The sequence below is a fragment of the Apis florea genome, unplaced genomic scaffold, assembly GCF_048593485.1.
Source record: "Apis florea isolate Af1SG1 unplaced genomic scaffold, ASM4859348v1 contig_3193_pilon, whole genome shotgun sequence".
Classification (NCBI taxonomy): Eukaryota; Metazoa; Arthropoda; class Insecta; order Hymenoptera; family Apidae; genus Apis; species Apis florea.
In genome coordinates, this window is record NW_028256721.1 from 857650 (window position 1) to 871893 (window position 14244).

Sequence of the window (14244 nt, forward strand, 5' to 3'; positions counted from 1 at the left end):
AATATATACAAATATTGTAATAAAATTACAAATATTTTTTATATGAAATAGTGATTGATACATGAAAAACTTTAATATATTTAGCATAATTTAAAAACTATTGACTTATCATAAGGATTGACAGTCTTATTATTAGTTTTTTTACGAACTTTTCTAATTCTATAATTATATAATTTCTCATTAATTATTGATAATTATTGATAAAATTGATTAAATAATGCCACAATTCGGTACAATAATGCAATAGTACAAAACTCTTACAATAATTTTTTTGATTCTATATGGAAGGTATTAAACAAATTTCTTGAAAACTAGTTTCTTAAGTTAACTTAAAATACTGATATATTTATGAAAATTATTACATATACTGGAATAAACGTTGCACTCTTTACCGCTAATATTGCATAACAATATGCATCACATAATGCTTTTGGTCATATAACTAGTAAAAACATTTGTTTATGTTTTTACTGAACACATATGGGTAAACTTATATATAAGATAAGATAAATTTTAACTTAGAAACTACTATTAAGATTTTAAATAATATTTAAAGTTTTTTTCATAAAGTTTATGCTTATAATATATTGTTATCAATCGTGAAAATCTTCAATTTTTACTTTTAATATATTGTCATTTTTTAAACACTTTCTGATCTCGAAACCTAAAGCAGCACCTAATGGTGGTGGAACTGCATTACCAATTTGACGATGTTTATCAAGTATGTTTCCATAAAAACGAAAAGAATCTGGAAAACCTTGTGATCGTGCACATTCTCTTACGCTCACAACTCTAGTTTGTTCCGGATGTAAAACACGACCCTATGAAATAGATAATAGAATTAAATATTTATGAATAAAAAATTAAAGAAAAAAAGATAACATATTATTTACCTGTTTACCCATAGGTTCAGGATTAGTGATAGTAGTACCAAAAAATCCATCCCATTCTAATCTGCCATATAAACCTGCCCAATGATTATGGCGTTTTCCAGTGTGTGGTAAACACCATGGAATTAAAGTATTATATTGTCTAGCAATTGGATCACACATTTTACCCGTGCAACAACTACATACACCTCGAAGTGCACCAGAAGAACTTTTACCTACTTTCTTATCATGATACATATATTCTCTACAACACAACATTTATTTTTTAAATTATTACTTAATTTAATTTATTATTATTTATTATAATAATATTTATATAAATAGAAATATATATAATTAAATTAACTAATTATATATAATTATACATAATATAATATTATATATAATTATATATAACATATATAATATAAATTATATATGTTATAAATTACATAATTATAAATAAAATATATTTACAATTTTTTTGAATATGTTCCATCACTTAAACGGACTGCAATATTCGGCAAATCTCGCCAATCAGATCCACTTGCAGTTGGAATATGTGCTATTCTTGCTTCAACTAATGGAGCCATATCTTTACAAATATGGTCTCTTAATATTGCATCAGGTTCTTTAGGTCTTATCTATAAATAAATATATAAATGTATTTAAAGATATTTTAAAATATATATAATTTATGATAATAATAATTAATGTAAATTGATGACGTTAATATTAATAATTAATTATAAATAAATTTAATATTAAGTAAATTTTAAGTAAATACTTTTCTTTGAAAATGAGATATTGGCTCATCACTATAAGCTATTTCTTCATTATTCCATCCATTTCGAATATTAGGTAAATCAGACATCGCATCGCGAACACTAATCGTTCTATATGGTGCTGATTCTATCCAATCACAATTTGATGAATACTATTAAAAAATAATACAATAATATAATTATTTAATTTATATAATAAATAGTATTAATTTTTATATAAATCTAATAAAATCTTACTTTTTTATTATCAACAATAACGCTTAATTGACATGCTCGCTTGCTAAATACATGAGTTGGTTCAGGATATTTTGGAAGAACTTCTCCAGGTGCAGCAGCTAATATTATTAATCTAAAAGTAAATAAATTAAAAATATATGAAAAAATATGAAATATTAATTTAAAATATTAAATTTCTATATCATATATATATATATATATATGATATAAGTTGAATATGATACCTTCTTCTTGTTTGTGGAATACCGTAATTTCCAGCTTGTAAAATACCAAACGTACATTGGTAACCCATTCGTACAAGGCACCTTAATGTTAATTTTAATACCATACTTCTTTTAAATGATACAAAATTTCTAACGTTTTCCATAATAAAGAATTTTGGTCTATAATAATCACAATAAGACAAACATGATACTACTAAAGAATTTTTAAATAGAGAATATTGCCGTGAGTTAAAACGATTCATGCCACTAAAACCTTGGCAAGGTGGACCGCCACATAATAATTCTACTTCCCCTTTTTGAGGTAAGCGTTGTCCATTATTATCACAAAGATCACCCTAAAAAGATAAAAAAATATTTTATATTATATATATATCAAATTATTTAATTATCTATTTCTTTTTTAAACTTACATTCATAACTTTTCGTAAAAGTACATTGCAATCTTCACAAAATACTGTTGTATTGGGATTATTGAGTCGATATGCACATGCAGCTGGTTCATCTTTTTCAATTGCCCATTGATTGTCTACAATACCAGCTTGTCGCAATCCTTCAGATAATCCTATAATATACATTTTAATTTAAAATCTTTAATCATTTGCAATTCAATTTTAACATTATACTAACCACCACAACCAGCAAAAACATCTAATGTTTTTAACTTTTTTGACACTTTACAATAATTTATAGGCTTATCAATTACTTTTTTATCACTTGTTTCTAATTTTTTACTTTTACATTTTGCTTTTCCCTTTCCTTTTCCACTTCCCAATTTTCCAATATTCATAGCATAGTATGGTGGATCAACAAATGTTTTTTCTGAAGCATTATATGCTTGAGAAAAATAAAACCGATATGGACCAGCAGTAGTCCATTCTTCTACAGATTGATCTAAATTTTCTGAATATACCAAATAACATTTTCCAGCTACATCCGAAAACTTAATATCACAAACTAAAATGTTTATAATATATAATTTAATATTTTATATAATGCAATAATTTATATTAATTTATATAATTTTTTAATGTTATTATTTTTCTAATAATATTTTACCTTCGTCACTCCAATATACCATATTAAGATCAACTTGTTGCATTAATGTAAGTCCTTTGTGAGTGTTTTCTGGTCGATACATCTTATTTATTTTAATCCATATATCAGATGATGCAACTAATTTATTATTAGTTGTCGCATAAATTGAATTTATATATCCAATATGAAATGGTTCTGGGGTATCATAATTTGATCCTTTTACATGATCTGATGATTTTCGATAATATTCAGGGTACATATCTTCATCTACTTTTCCCTTTTTCACTTTTTGAGAAATGTGATATGTAGATGTATATTTATATTTTATGGCCCCTGGCATTAAAAACACAGCAGAACCAACTCTAAATTCTTCATTTTTATATTTTACTATATTATATGTCACTTCTTTGCTGTTCTTCTCTTCTTCCCGATCAAAAACTTTTGGTGTATAATAACATTGTAATGTAGTAAAACGTATACAAGCAGGACAAAATCGATGACTGATTTCTTTTCGCGGGCATTCAGGATCCAAAGAACAATCTTCAAAGCGAGCTGTTTCTGGAATATATTTTTTTTGATAAAAAAATGTTTTTCCATCTTTATTTTGTATTTCATCTTCTGGTAATATATCTGCATTTCCTAAAATATAATTAATTGATATTTAATTTATAATAATAATATAAAATTCCAAGAATAGAAAATATAATTACCCAATTCATTCCAATTTTTTGAATTAGTTTTATAAATAACAGTAGCTTTGGATTTAACTGAAGTAAATGGAACATTATCACATTCATCAAGTAAAAATAATTCTAAAGAATCTGATGTTTCACCAAGTACAGTGTCACTGCCTCTTCGAAACCAATTAGCATGACACAATTTTGCACCATTTTTATCTTCCCACATATAAATGACTTTAGCTATTTGTAATGGTACAGTGGGATCATTTGATTCAATTAAAACATAATCATTAGCTTTTATTTCTTCATCAACAACCATAACTGATTTATAAAAAGTTCTCCGACCATCATTTATTATAGATTCTCCCACCCATGTAATTTCTTTCTCTACATGTTTAAATTCCTTTAAAATCATTTTTTGAGTAATTTTTGTATTTTCTATTAATGTATCATTAAAATCATCATCTTCTTGATCTGAATCATCAGCTTCCTATAATTATTTAAAATTTCCTCACTTATATGTTAAAAATAATATAATATAATATAAATATAAAATAAATTATTTTATATTAGATTAAAGATTGAAAATATTTATTAAAATATTTTACTTGTATAGCCATATTTGGACATCTTCTTCTGTTGCAAGCTTGTTTACTTCTTCCAGATCCACCAAATTTGATCATATCTTTACAAGCTGTACAAATTCCACAATCTGGCTGCTGACAAGTTTCACATATTCCACATCTATGTCTTTTCGGCCCCTGTAATAATACATTATATTTACTATATTAAAATATTGTTTAATATTAATATTTTCATTACATACCGATATTTCTTTGTCATTATTTGTAGCTATTTGATCAGAGAAAAATGTTTCAAACATATTATTAACTAATTTTGTGGTTGTAGCTTTCGTCCAAGTAGTTTTTTTATTTTTTTGATCTCTAGATTGCGTTCTGCGTAATGCAATCCTTTTATTTAATGTTACACCCGCGAGAGTCACTAATGCTCGCATACATGGACTTGTAATTAACAAAGGATCTTCTGGTCTTGCTGATGCATCAAAGGAAATAACTTGATCACAGATAAATTGTGCATACCGTAATAAAGAATCTTCTGTAAACCTAGATAATCCTTTTGGTGGAACTATAGTCTAAAAAAATATATTTTAATAGAAGTTATAGATTAAAAGTTAAAATATATTGCTTAAAGTGCTGTAAATCTTAATGAAAATTTTTACTTGTAATTTATTTAACAAATCTTCATATGTAGGATTGATTTCATCTAGTAAAAATTCTATAACTATTTTGCTCATGTAAATTTTTTCTTTTACAGAATCCATAAATGGTGAATATACTTCAGCAGGTTCCATCAATATATATTCTGCAAATGCTGTAGTAAATCCTACAAGTGCCAATTCACCACCATCAAATCCTGACACCCACCATTCATTTATTGGTCCCATGTCTTTTGTAGGCACACCTCCTTCTGGACATGAATTTTCTTCATAAATAGGTTTCATATATCCAGAAAAATAAAGTACCACATTTTTTTCTATCAAACCAGTATCAAAAGAACACAAATGTCCATTTTTATCATAAACACTATAAAAAGAAAAATAAAAATAAATAATACATAATATAATAAGAAATTTATTATCTATGTTTTTGTTATAAGAATTTTTACCAGAAATGAGTAATTTTATTTTGAGGCCTTTCATCACTTTCATGAATTACAATTTCTTCTCCTGTGAATAAAGATAATCTAGGATCTGTTAATGCAATCATTTCTTCTACTGCATTATTAGGATGACCTGGATATATTTTTATATCTATACTTGTTAATTTTTGACAACAATATTCACATTTTTGATGAACATTAAGAGGTTTCTGATGCATTATTTTTGATTCTTCTGTATTGATTATATTATTATTTTCAGTTTTATTTTTTTTAAGAATATTACTTTCAGATTCATCACTTGAATCTGATTGCATTTGTTTTAATGTAAAATCAGATTTATTATCACATATTACTTTTTCGTTTTGTGTTAACATAGGAAATTTTGTTTCCAACTCTTCAGCTCCATTACTTTTTCTTTTAACAGATTTTTTAACAGATTGCATTCTTTGTTGTGATAATCCATATTTATTTAAATCTCCATTAATTTTGTTCAAACCAGATGTGGGTTTCATACTAATATATTTCCCACTACGAAGTTTTTTTCTATCATTATTGCTTTCTTCAAGTATCATAGTATCAATCACTAATAAGAATAAATTAAATTTAACCTTTATTATTTAGTAGAACTTTCATTGAAAATATCATTTATTTCTTACCTGCGTTTTTATTTTCTTCTATAATGCAATTATTTAAAGATATTTGTTGTTCTTCCGTATCATTTTCAACTTGTATTTGTTTTTCTATCTCGTAAGTTTCGGTATTTGGTATAATAGTAGATATCATATTGCATAAAATCGATTATTTTTATCGAATTTATCTATTATTAATATTATTTTTTATAAAATAAAAACTTTTTATATTTAAATCGAAATAAATACACCAGGAATGTATTTCTAACTTTATAAATAATTATAAATGAATACTTTTTGGTATTTTTAATGAATATCGTATAACAAATTTCAGCTAAATAGCACACACATAAGTATAAGAACATATATGCTGACGGTTGTACCGCCAAAATTTTTTAAAGCTCATTTATATGAAAATGCTATGTTATATTGGTAGAAAATATAGCATATAGATTTTCATTTGTTTCACATAATTTATTATTTATTTCTATGATTTGAGTATGTTTTATATGTATAGCGTTATTTTAATACTAATATATTTAATATAATTTTAATAAATAACATAGTTTAAATAAATTATCATTTTACGTATTATTCTTTATTTTTTTAATTTCTATATCATGCTTTGAACTATGATTGGTTCTTTATACAAATTATTTTTACAAACTTATTTTATATTTATGATAATGTGTGTAACATATATAATTGAATTTAAAATAATAATATTTATTAGAAAATATAATTTTATATATTATGAATAATAATATGACACAAAATTCAATTCTTCTCTAAACATGAGTATAACCTATCAAACTAAAATTTTGTTTATGGGAAGTGACTAATTTTTGGCCAACTAACACAATTCATTATTTTATAAACTAAAAGTCTAAATTAAATAATCAGTAGATTATTTAGAGGTATTATAAATAAATAAATATTACATAATAAAAATTAAAAAGTTTTTCAAAAATATATTAATAAATAAATAATAATATTCTTGTTATTGCATGAAAAATATAAAAAAATTTTATAAATAAATTTTAATATCAATGTTTTATACTTTATATTATATATATCTATGAATATATAGAAATTAAAAAAAATTTATGATACAAAATTTAGATAAGATATTGTTCTTATTTTTAAAATGATATTTTTTGTTATTTTTTACAGACAAAAGACATTATGGAAGAAAAAAACCTAACTGATGAACAAAAGAAGTTTTTGGAAGAATGTGAAAATGAATTCAAAGATCGATATACTGAAAAAGATATTGAATTTATGAAAGTTAAAAATATGGAATTAAAAAAACCTCCAATCATTGATCCTTGGTATCCTAGAAGAAAAAGATATTTTTTTCCCCAAGAAAGGGGTGAAATATATAGAAATTCTGATAGATATCACTCTCAACGTTATAGACCTTATAATTATTAAATTTATGAAAAAACTTTTGTAAATTTTATAATAAATTTTTTGTAAATAGTTTTATAACTAATTCAACATTCGTTATGTAATAAAGCATTATTTGAATTTATATAATTTTGTTATATAAAAATATTTTTATCTTTTAAATTGTAATATATTTTACATTTGATTATTGTATAATTTAAAAAAAAACTAATATTTAATTTGCATTGCATTATTTAATAAAAATCAAAAAAATTTAACCTTCAAAGTTGATTTAAATTTATACATTATAATTTTGTATCAAACTTTATAAAAATATTTAATTATTTTTCATGAATAAGATTGTTATAAATTTCTTTATAATATATAATCTAATTTAATAAATAATTTGTATTATCTAACTATTAGATTTTCTATAGTAATATGATAAGACTTCTAATGTTTGCTAATTTTTATTGATATAATGTTTAAATAACATAATTATCTTGTATGAACAATGTGAATATATATATATATATATATATGTATGAATCTATATGTATATATACACATTTATATTGTATATTTAAGGCGGAAATGAGTCCATCAGCTGTTATGTGAACATGTGATTTTTTGTTTTTGCCATATATTAAATTTTATTAAATAAAAAATTACATATCACATATCAATTATATGTTTAAAGATATATCTAAGAAATTGAAAGAAAAGTTACAAATAATTAGAAAATTATAGTACATAGTATCAGAATGTGATTATAATGTATGATAATATATATATATATACATATGTATATATAAGTTTATATGTATATAAATATTGAAAAACATATGCTTCATAGTTACAGAGTCAGTCAATTGAACGTTTCATTTTCTTTCGGATATATATCAATCTAACTTGTAGTGTACATTGTTCGCGTGATTAACAAATGAATGCTTTATATGGATAAATTCTATACATTCGCAATAATGCAGAATACAAATTTTATTTAAGTTCACGAATTTAATGCAGTTATAATATTTTTAAATGACATGCGTGTGCGCAAATTTTAAAAAAAGAATTGTGTAATAAATATAATATAAAATATTATATTCTATTATCTTTTATTTGTAATATATTTATTATTCATTTATAAATGATTAAATGATAATATCATTTATAAATGATTAAATATTTATAACAATAGTTTAATCATTGAAAAAAGTAAGTAACATTTCATTTTTTAAATTTTTAAAATAATAAATATCCTCTTTAAATATCCTCTTTAAAAAATATTAAAAAAATTTTTAATAAAATGAGATTAAATTATTTAAAATATTATTTTAAACATTTTATTTAAAACAATTATTTTTTAATATAAATATCATATCTGATTTGATAAATATGAATTATTTCTTTAAAAATTTTAAAAATTAAAATATATTTTTATATATTAAAATATGTTAAAATATATTATATATATTTTTATTATTTTTAATAAATTAAAATAACATATTTTATCATTCTTTAGATTTATAAATTATCATTGAAATTAAAAAACATTTAAAAAATTGGAGAGAGAAAGAAAAAGGAAAAAATTAAAATTTACATTTAAGTTTATAATTAAAACAAAAGAATTTATAATTTTATAAGAAGAATATAATATAAGTATAATTTATTATTTTATACAAATTTTATATGATAACTTTTAATGGCTTGGTGTAAAAAATTATTTCACAGAAGGTATTATATTATAAAATTTTTAAATATTTAATAATTTTTATCATAAATAATAAGTTTTATTTTTATTGTAATAGAAACAATACTTTGGTGGATGATGATTTGGAAACAGTTTTTGAGAAAAAAGAACGATGGAGAAGCATTTATGTAATTTATTTTACTATGTTTCTTATGTCTTTGGGTTTTAGTATTATTCTAACAGGAGTATGGCCATATCTTGATAAGGTGAATATAATAAGGGAAAAATAAAGATGAATTTTGACATGTAGTAATATTATATATCAATATTGTAGTTGGATAGTTCTGCTGGTAAAGAATATATGGGATATGTAGTTGCAGCAAATCCTTTAGGGCAAATGTTATTTTCTCCTCTAGTAGGATGGTGGGGAGATAAAAGAGGATCTATAAGACTTCCACTTTTATCAACATTAGCTTTATTTACATTTGCATCAGGATTATATAGTATTCTTGAGATTGTACCAGGCGATCGAAAAATGTATATGATCGTTGCCAGATTTTTGGTTGGAATTAGTTCTGGTAATAATAATATGTTATTTAATTGTAATAATATTAATTAATATAAAAATTTTATTATTTATTTTCATAATATGATACTTTTAGCTAATATTGCAGTAGCACGGTCTTATCTTTCAGCAGCTACAAAATTTGTAGAAAGGACACATGCTGTTTCAATGGTATCTCTTGCTCAGGTAATGTAAATTTAATATTTTTTCATGTAATTTAATATAATTTTTTATATAACTTATCCTAAAATATGTTAGGTATTAGGATTTGTGGTAGGTCCTAGTTTACAAGCTGCAGTTACACCTCTTGGAGAAAAGGGTGTATATTTTATAAATATACCTATTAATATGTATACTATGACTGGTTGGATAAATGTCATAATGGGAATTCTTAATTTTATTTTATTTCTTCCATGGAATTTTACAGAACGTCGAATTGCTATTCGCGAAGCAATGCGAAATGAAGGAAAACAAACTGGTAAATATATTTAAATTAAATAATAGTAATCAAATATTAATCATGATTATTATTAAAAAAAAATTTTTATTACAGAGGAAGAAACATTGAAATCTATAAAACCAGACAATTTAGCAGCTTGGACATTAATTTGTGCATTTTTTGTCTTAGTATTTAATTTTGTTCTTCTTGAAACGTCAGTTTTAAAATATAAAATATTTTTTTTATATCATAATCATTTCTTTCATTCTTTTTTTTTCTTTTACAGACTTGGTACTTCTTTAACTATGGATCAATTTGCATGGTCAAAAACAGAAGCTTTGTATTACATGGGTATATTAATGAGTATTGGGGCTGTTGTATCATGTATCACATTTGTTATGATTGAACCTTTATGCAAAAAGTATAAACTATTTATATAAATGTTATAAAAATAATTTTTTATTTATCTCTTAAATATTTTTAGATTTAATGAACGTAAAGTAATGCTATGGGGTGGATTTTTATTCATGGTAATAGGAAGGATTTTATATATTCCATGGGGACCAGGTCCTCCGAAGATTGCTTATCTAGAATGTAAGTACACACAAACATAACATCTTATTTATATTATATATAATATTTAGATTTAATGATTTCAAAATAATATTAAATCAAATTAATAATATTTTAAAGTTGCTAGATAAAATTATTAAAAATAATATATACTTAATAAATTTTTAAATATTATATGAATATTTATTATATTTTATAGCATTTAATAATATTACAAAAGATTCCAATGGCACAGAAATTGTAGGATGTCCAAGTACTCAAGAATGGTGCAGTTATACACCACAACTTACACCTGTACAATTTTTTATTGGATATGGATTCACTACTATAGGATATCCATTAGGTATTACTCTAATACAAACTATCTTCAGTAAAGTATTAGGACCTCGCCCACAAGGTGTTTGGATGGGTTTTATGACAGGTGCTGGATGCGCTTCTCGCGTCTTAGGTCCAGTATTTGTTAGTGTAATTTATACTCGTTTTGGAACGTATCATACGTTTGGTATCACTGGATTAACATTAATAATATGTATGTCATGGTTACAAATTGTAAACAAACGATTAGTTCCACCAAAAGCAACAATTCTATCAAAAGATATGGAAATTCCATTAGTTCATCTCAAATCTAATGATATTCAAGATTTAAATGATGCACAAAAAAGTAATAAAAATGAGGAATGGGATAAAATGTAGTAATTAGTACACTCTCAAAGAAAAATTTTAATTTTTATAAGATTATATAAATATATATTGAACAACAATTTAGAATTATAATGTATAAATTATGATATAAAATTTAAGTATATTTTTTATAGATTTTTAATCATGTTTTAAATATATAACACATAGATTATAAATAAATATACAAAAAATATAAAGAATATAATTAAGATTGTATAGCTTTTAGGAAACACATAAACAAATTTTTATAATGAATTTGTTTAGTTTTATAATCAAATTATCACTATATAATTTGAATTTTATTTAAAAATTAAAATTATATATATAGTACAATATTATCAATAATTTATATTTATGCTAAAAAAAAAATAAAAATTTGATATTATCAAGCATATAAAAAGTATACAAGTATAATAAATTTTTAAATACTCAATAATTTTATAATAAAAAAGAAAATATATAATTTTAAATTTTTCAAATTTATACAAATATTCATTTCATGAAAAGACTGATATTTTGCTCAATTTATATCTAAAAATAAGGGTGCTATGAAATTTAAAAATTGCAAATACCTTTTATTAAATAATCTTAATTCGTACTTACCACAAATAATTGAATGAGAATTTATATTTGAAATATTGTGAATATTATAAATTAAAAAGGTTGTATACATAAAGTTTACAAAATAAAAAATTTCAAATTTTTATAATTGATATAATCATTTAAAATTAAATAAAATTATAATTTTAGTGAAATAAGTATAAAGTGTATATATGTTTTCTAAAATAATTATATTCTTAAATAATGTATACAATAAAGAATAAAGCAATATATATATTGTATGAAGAAGTTAGGATTGCAATTTCAGATTTATGAAAATTAATTAAAATCATAAAACATATTTAAATTTATTTGTATATCTTAATGAAAATAAAAGTCATTTAATTATCAATTATTATGACAATTTAATGTCTTACAATTGTTGGTATAGATATTGTAAAAATGAAAAATAATTTTTACAAAAAGTTAAAAACATTACTATAAATACATACATTTTATATAAATGCATGTTTTTATAGAAATTGAATTATTTTAAGTTATAAAAAACATGAACGTATATTCTTGAATTATATGACTGAAATGGTTGATTTTATATAAATAACACTTATAATTATAATTAATCTTTTTTCTTTGGCTTCTTGGGATTACGTGATCGAGATTTAGCTTTACAAAGAGGACAGATTGGTGCATTTCTATGAATTTGTTGGTGACATGATAAGCATGATTTCATAGGAGGTGGTTGTTGCCTAAAAAAAAAATAAAATAATAAAAATAAGATAAAAACTAATATATTAATATACATATAGTATATTTTTATTATGACATTGAGATTTATATAAAATTAAATATATATCTGATTTAAAATTAATTTGTAACTTATGTATTATATAATAATATAATATAAAATTGCGATATACCAGTGGTACCTGAATGTTGGAGCAGGTGGACCTGGGGCTGGTGGTAATGGTCTTGGTTCTGGCTTACTTGGACCTTGAAGAGGTTGAGGAGCAAGAAAAGGTGTTGAACCACCTGGATGACCAGGATGATGTAAAGTAAGAGGAGGTAATAAATCTTCTCCTCTTACTTCTACTCTCCATTCTGCTTTTTGCATTGGACGGTCAAAATAACTGTAAATAAATAATTTTTCTAGTAATAATCCAATTGAATATAATATATATTTGTTTCATATTTGACTTACTCTGGTGAAATGAGATCAGATTCTGTTTCATATAATTCTGGTAATCTTTCCAATCCTAAAAATTCTCTACGCATACGATCAATGTCATGTTTTAAGGGTTGATAATCATTATTGTGAATTAATTTTGCAGTCTCTCTTGCTTTATTTCTAGCTTCTTCTGCTTGTTTAATAACAGCTTCCATCTAATATAATTACATAAATAATTATATATAATTTATTTGAAAAACAATATTAAATCCATGTTTTTACCGCATTTATATCCGCATGTATTTGTCGTAATTCTTCAACATGTGCCATTTTTTCTTGCATAAGAAGATCCATTTCTTGTTTATATTCCAGCAAACATTTTTCTTCTTGTTCAGTCTGTTCTACTTCTTGCAAAATTCTTTGCTTCATTTTTTCCAATTGAAGTGTTTTTGACCTAACAAAATACATATATTTCAAAGCTTTTTTTCACAAAAAATAAATTGAATCATATTATTATTTATTATATTGTTATATAGATATTTTAAAATTTTTAGATTATTTAAAAAATTATATCATATTTAAAAAAAGATTTCATATAGATGAACAAATTTTTATATGTACTTAATGTCTTTCAATGCTTCTAGTTTTGCAAAAATAACTGTAGTTTCAGTAGCTGACATCATTAAATGCTTCCTGACACTTTTGTTTAAATAAACTTTGTCAAATGAAAGATAATTTGTTTATAAAATAAATGCAATAAGCTCAGAAATAAAATTTCTTTCGTCAAGGCATCCCGGATAAAATATTTAAGATAGAATTGTTAGAATATGCACTGTATTTTCATTGAAAAACGAATGAAATCGTTGTATTTGTAATTATGTTTTTGGAAATTAACCAATTTCGTTGACATTCAACACAATGAACATAATTAATATCATAAATTACAGTGACAGACGTCTCTTTAGATCAGAAACAACAAATTCCAAGATACAGATAGATGTACACGCCATTCAACGATGTATAGATGAACTAACAAAAG

The 14244-nt window shown here is 23.0% G+C and overlaps 3 protein-coding genes across 15 annotated transcripts in view; 1 reads left to right on the forward strand and 2 right to left on the reverse strand.

Moving 5' to 3' along the window:
* Positions 1-315: 315 nt before the first annotated feature.
* On the reverse strand, positions 316-6481 carry LOC100868244 (DNA (cytosine-5)-methyltransferase PliMCI). Of its 2 annotated transcripts, none has more exons than XM_086910596.1 (15): positions 6167-6481; positions 5517-6093; positions 5071-5434; positions 4657-4983; positions 4439-4591; positions 3861-4320; positions 3172-3789; positions 2743-3069; positions 2526-2677; positions 2116-2450; positions 1892-2003; positions 1657-1806; positions 1347-1513; positions 894-1134; positions 316-821 (listed from the first exon to the last, which is right to left on the reverse strand). In XM_086910596.1, the coding sequence occupies exons 1-15, from the start codon at positions 6291-6293 to the stop codon at positions 594-596; spliced, it is 4338 nt and encodes a 1445-aa protein (XP_086766722.1). In that variant the 5' UTR covers positions 6294-6481; the 3' UTR covers positions 316-593. The 2 variants fall into 2 exon arrangements, with proteins under 2 accessions (XP_086766722.1, XP_086766723.1); XM_086910597.1 differs by having other exon boundaries at positions 5517-6118; positions 6167-6242.
* A 94-nt stretch (positions 6482-6575) lies between these two features.
* Cln7 (CLN7/MFS domain-containing 8) lies at positions 6576-12183 on the forward strand. Of its 3 annotated transcripts, none has more exons than XM_086910606.1 (11): positions 6576-7056; positions 7313-8746; positions 9054-9265; positions 9340-9487; positions 9556-9799; positions 9884-9972; positions 10045-10264; positions 10340-10439; positions 10512-10646; positions 10710-10819; positions 10998-12183. In XM_086910606.1, the coding sequence occupies exons 3-11, from the start codon at positions 9234-9236 to the stop codon at positions 11489-11491; spliced, it is 1572 nt and encodes a 523-aa protein (XP_086766732.1). In that variant the 5' UTR covers positions 6576-7056; positions 7313-8746; positions 9054-9233; the 3' UTR covers positions 11492-12183. The 3 variants fall into 3 exon arrangements, with proteins under 3 accessions (XP_086766732.1, XP_086766734.1, XP_086766733.1); XM_086910608.1 differs by having other exon boundaries at positions 9917-9972; XM_086910607.1 differs by having other exon boundaries at positions 7313-8607.
* A 68-nt stretch (positions 12184-12251) lies between these two features.
* Positions 12252-14244, reverse strand: part of LOC100869899 (zinc finger C4H2 domain-containing protein) — a 244152-nt gene continuing 242159 nt past the window's right edge. For 6 of the 10 annotated variants that reach the window (XM_086910614.1, XM_086910611.1, XM_086910613.1 and 3 more), the window contains 4 exons: positions 13488-13659; positions 13239-13420; positions 12958-13167; positions 12252-12786 (listed from right to left, as the gene is read on the reverse strand). In XM_086910614.1, the coding sequence (XP_086766740.1) occupies positions 12657-12786; positions 12958-13167; positions 13239-13420; positions 13488-13634 (669 nt within the window). In that variant the 5' untranslated portion in view covers positions 13635-13659 and the 3' untranslated portion in view covers positions 12252-12656. Of the gene's footprint in view, positions 12787-12957; positions 13168-13238; positions 13421-13487; positions 13660-13826; positions 14243-14244 lie in introns of those variants that run through there. The other 4 variants (XM_086910618.1, XM_086910617.1, XM_012483648.3 and 1 more) reach the window with 3 other exon arrangements.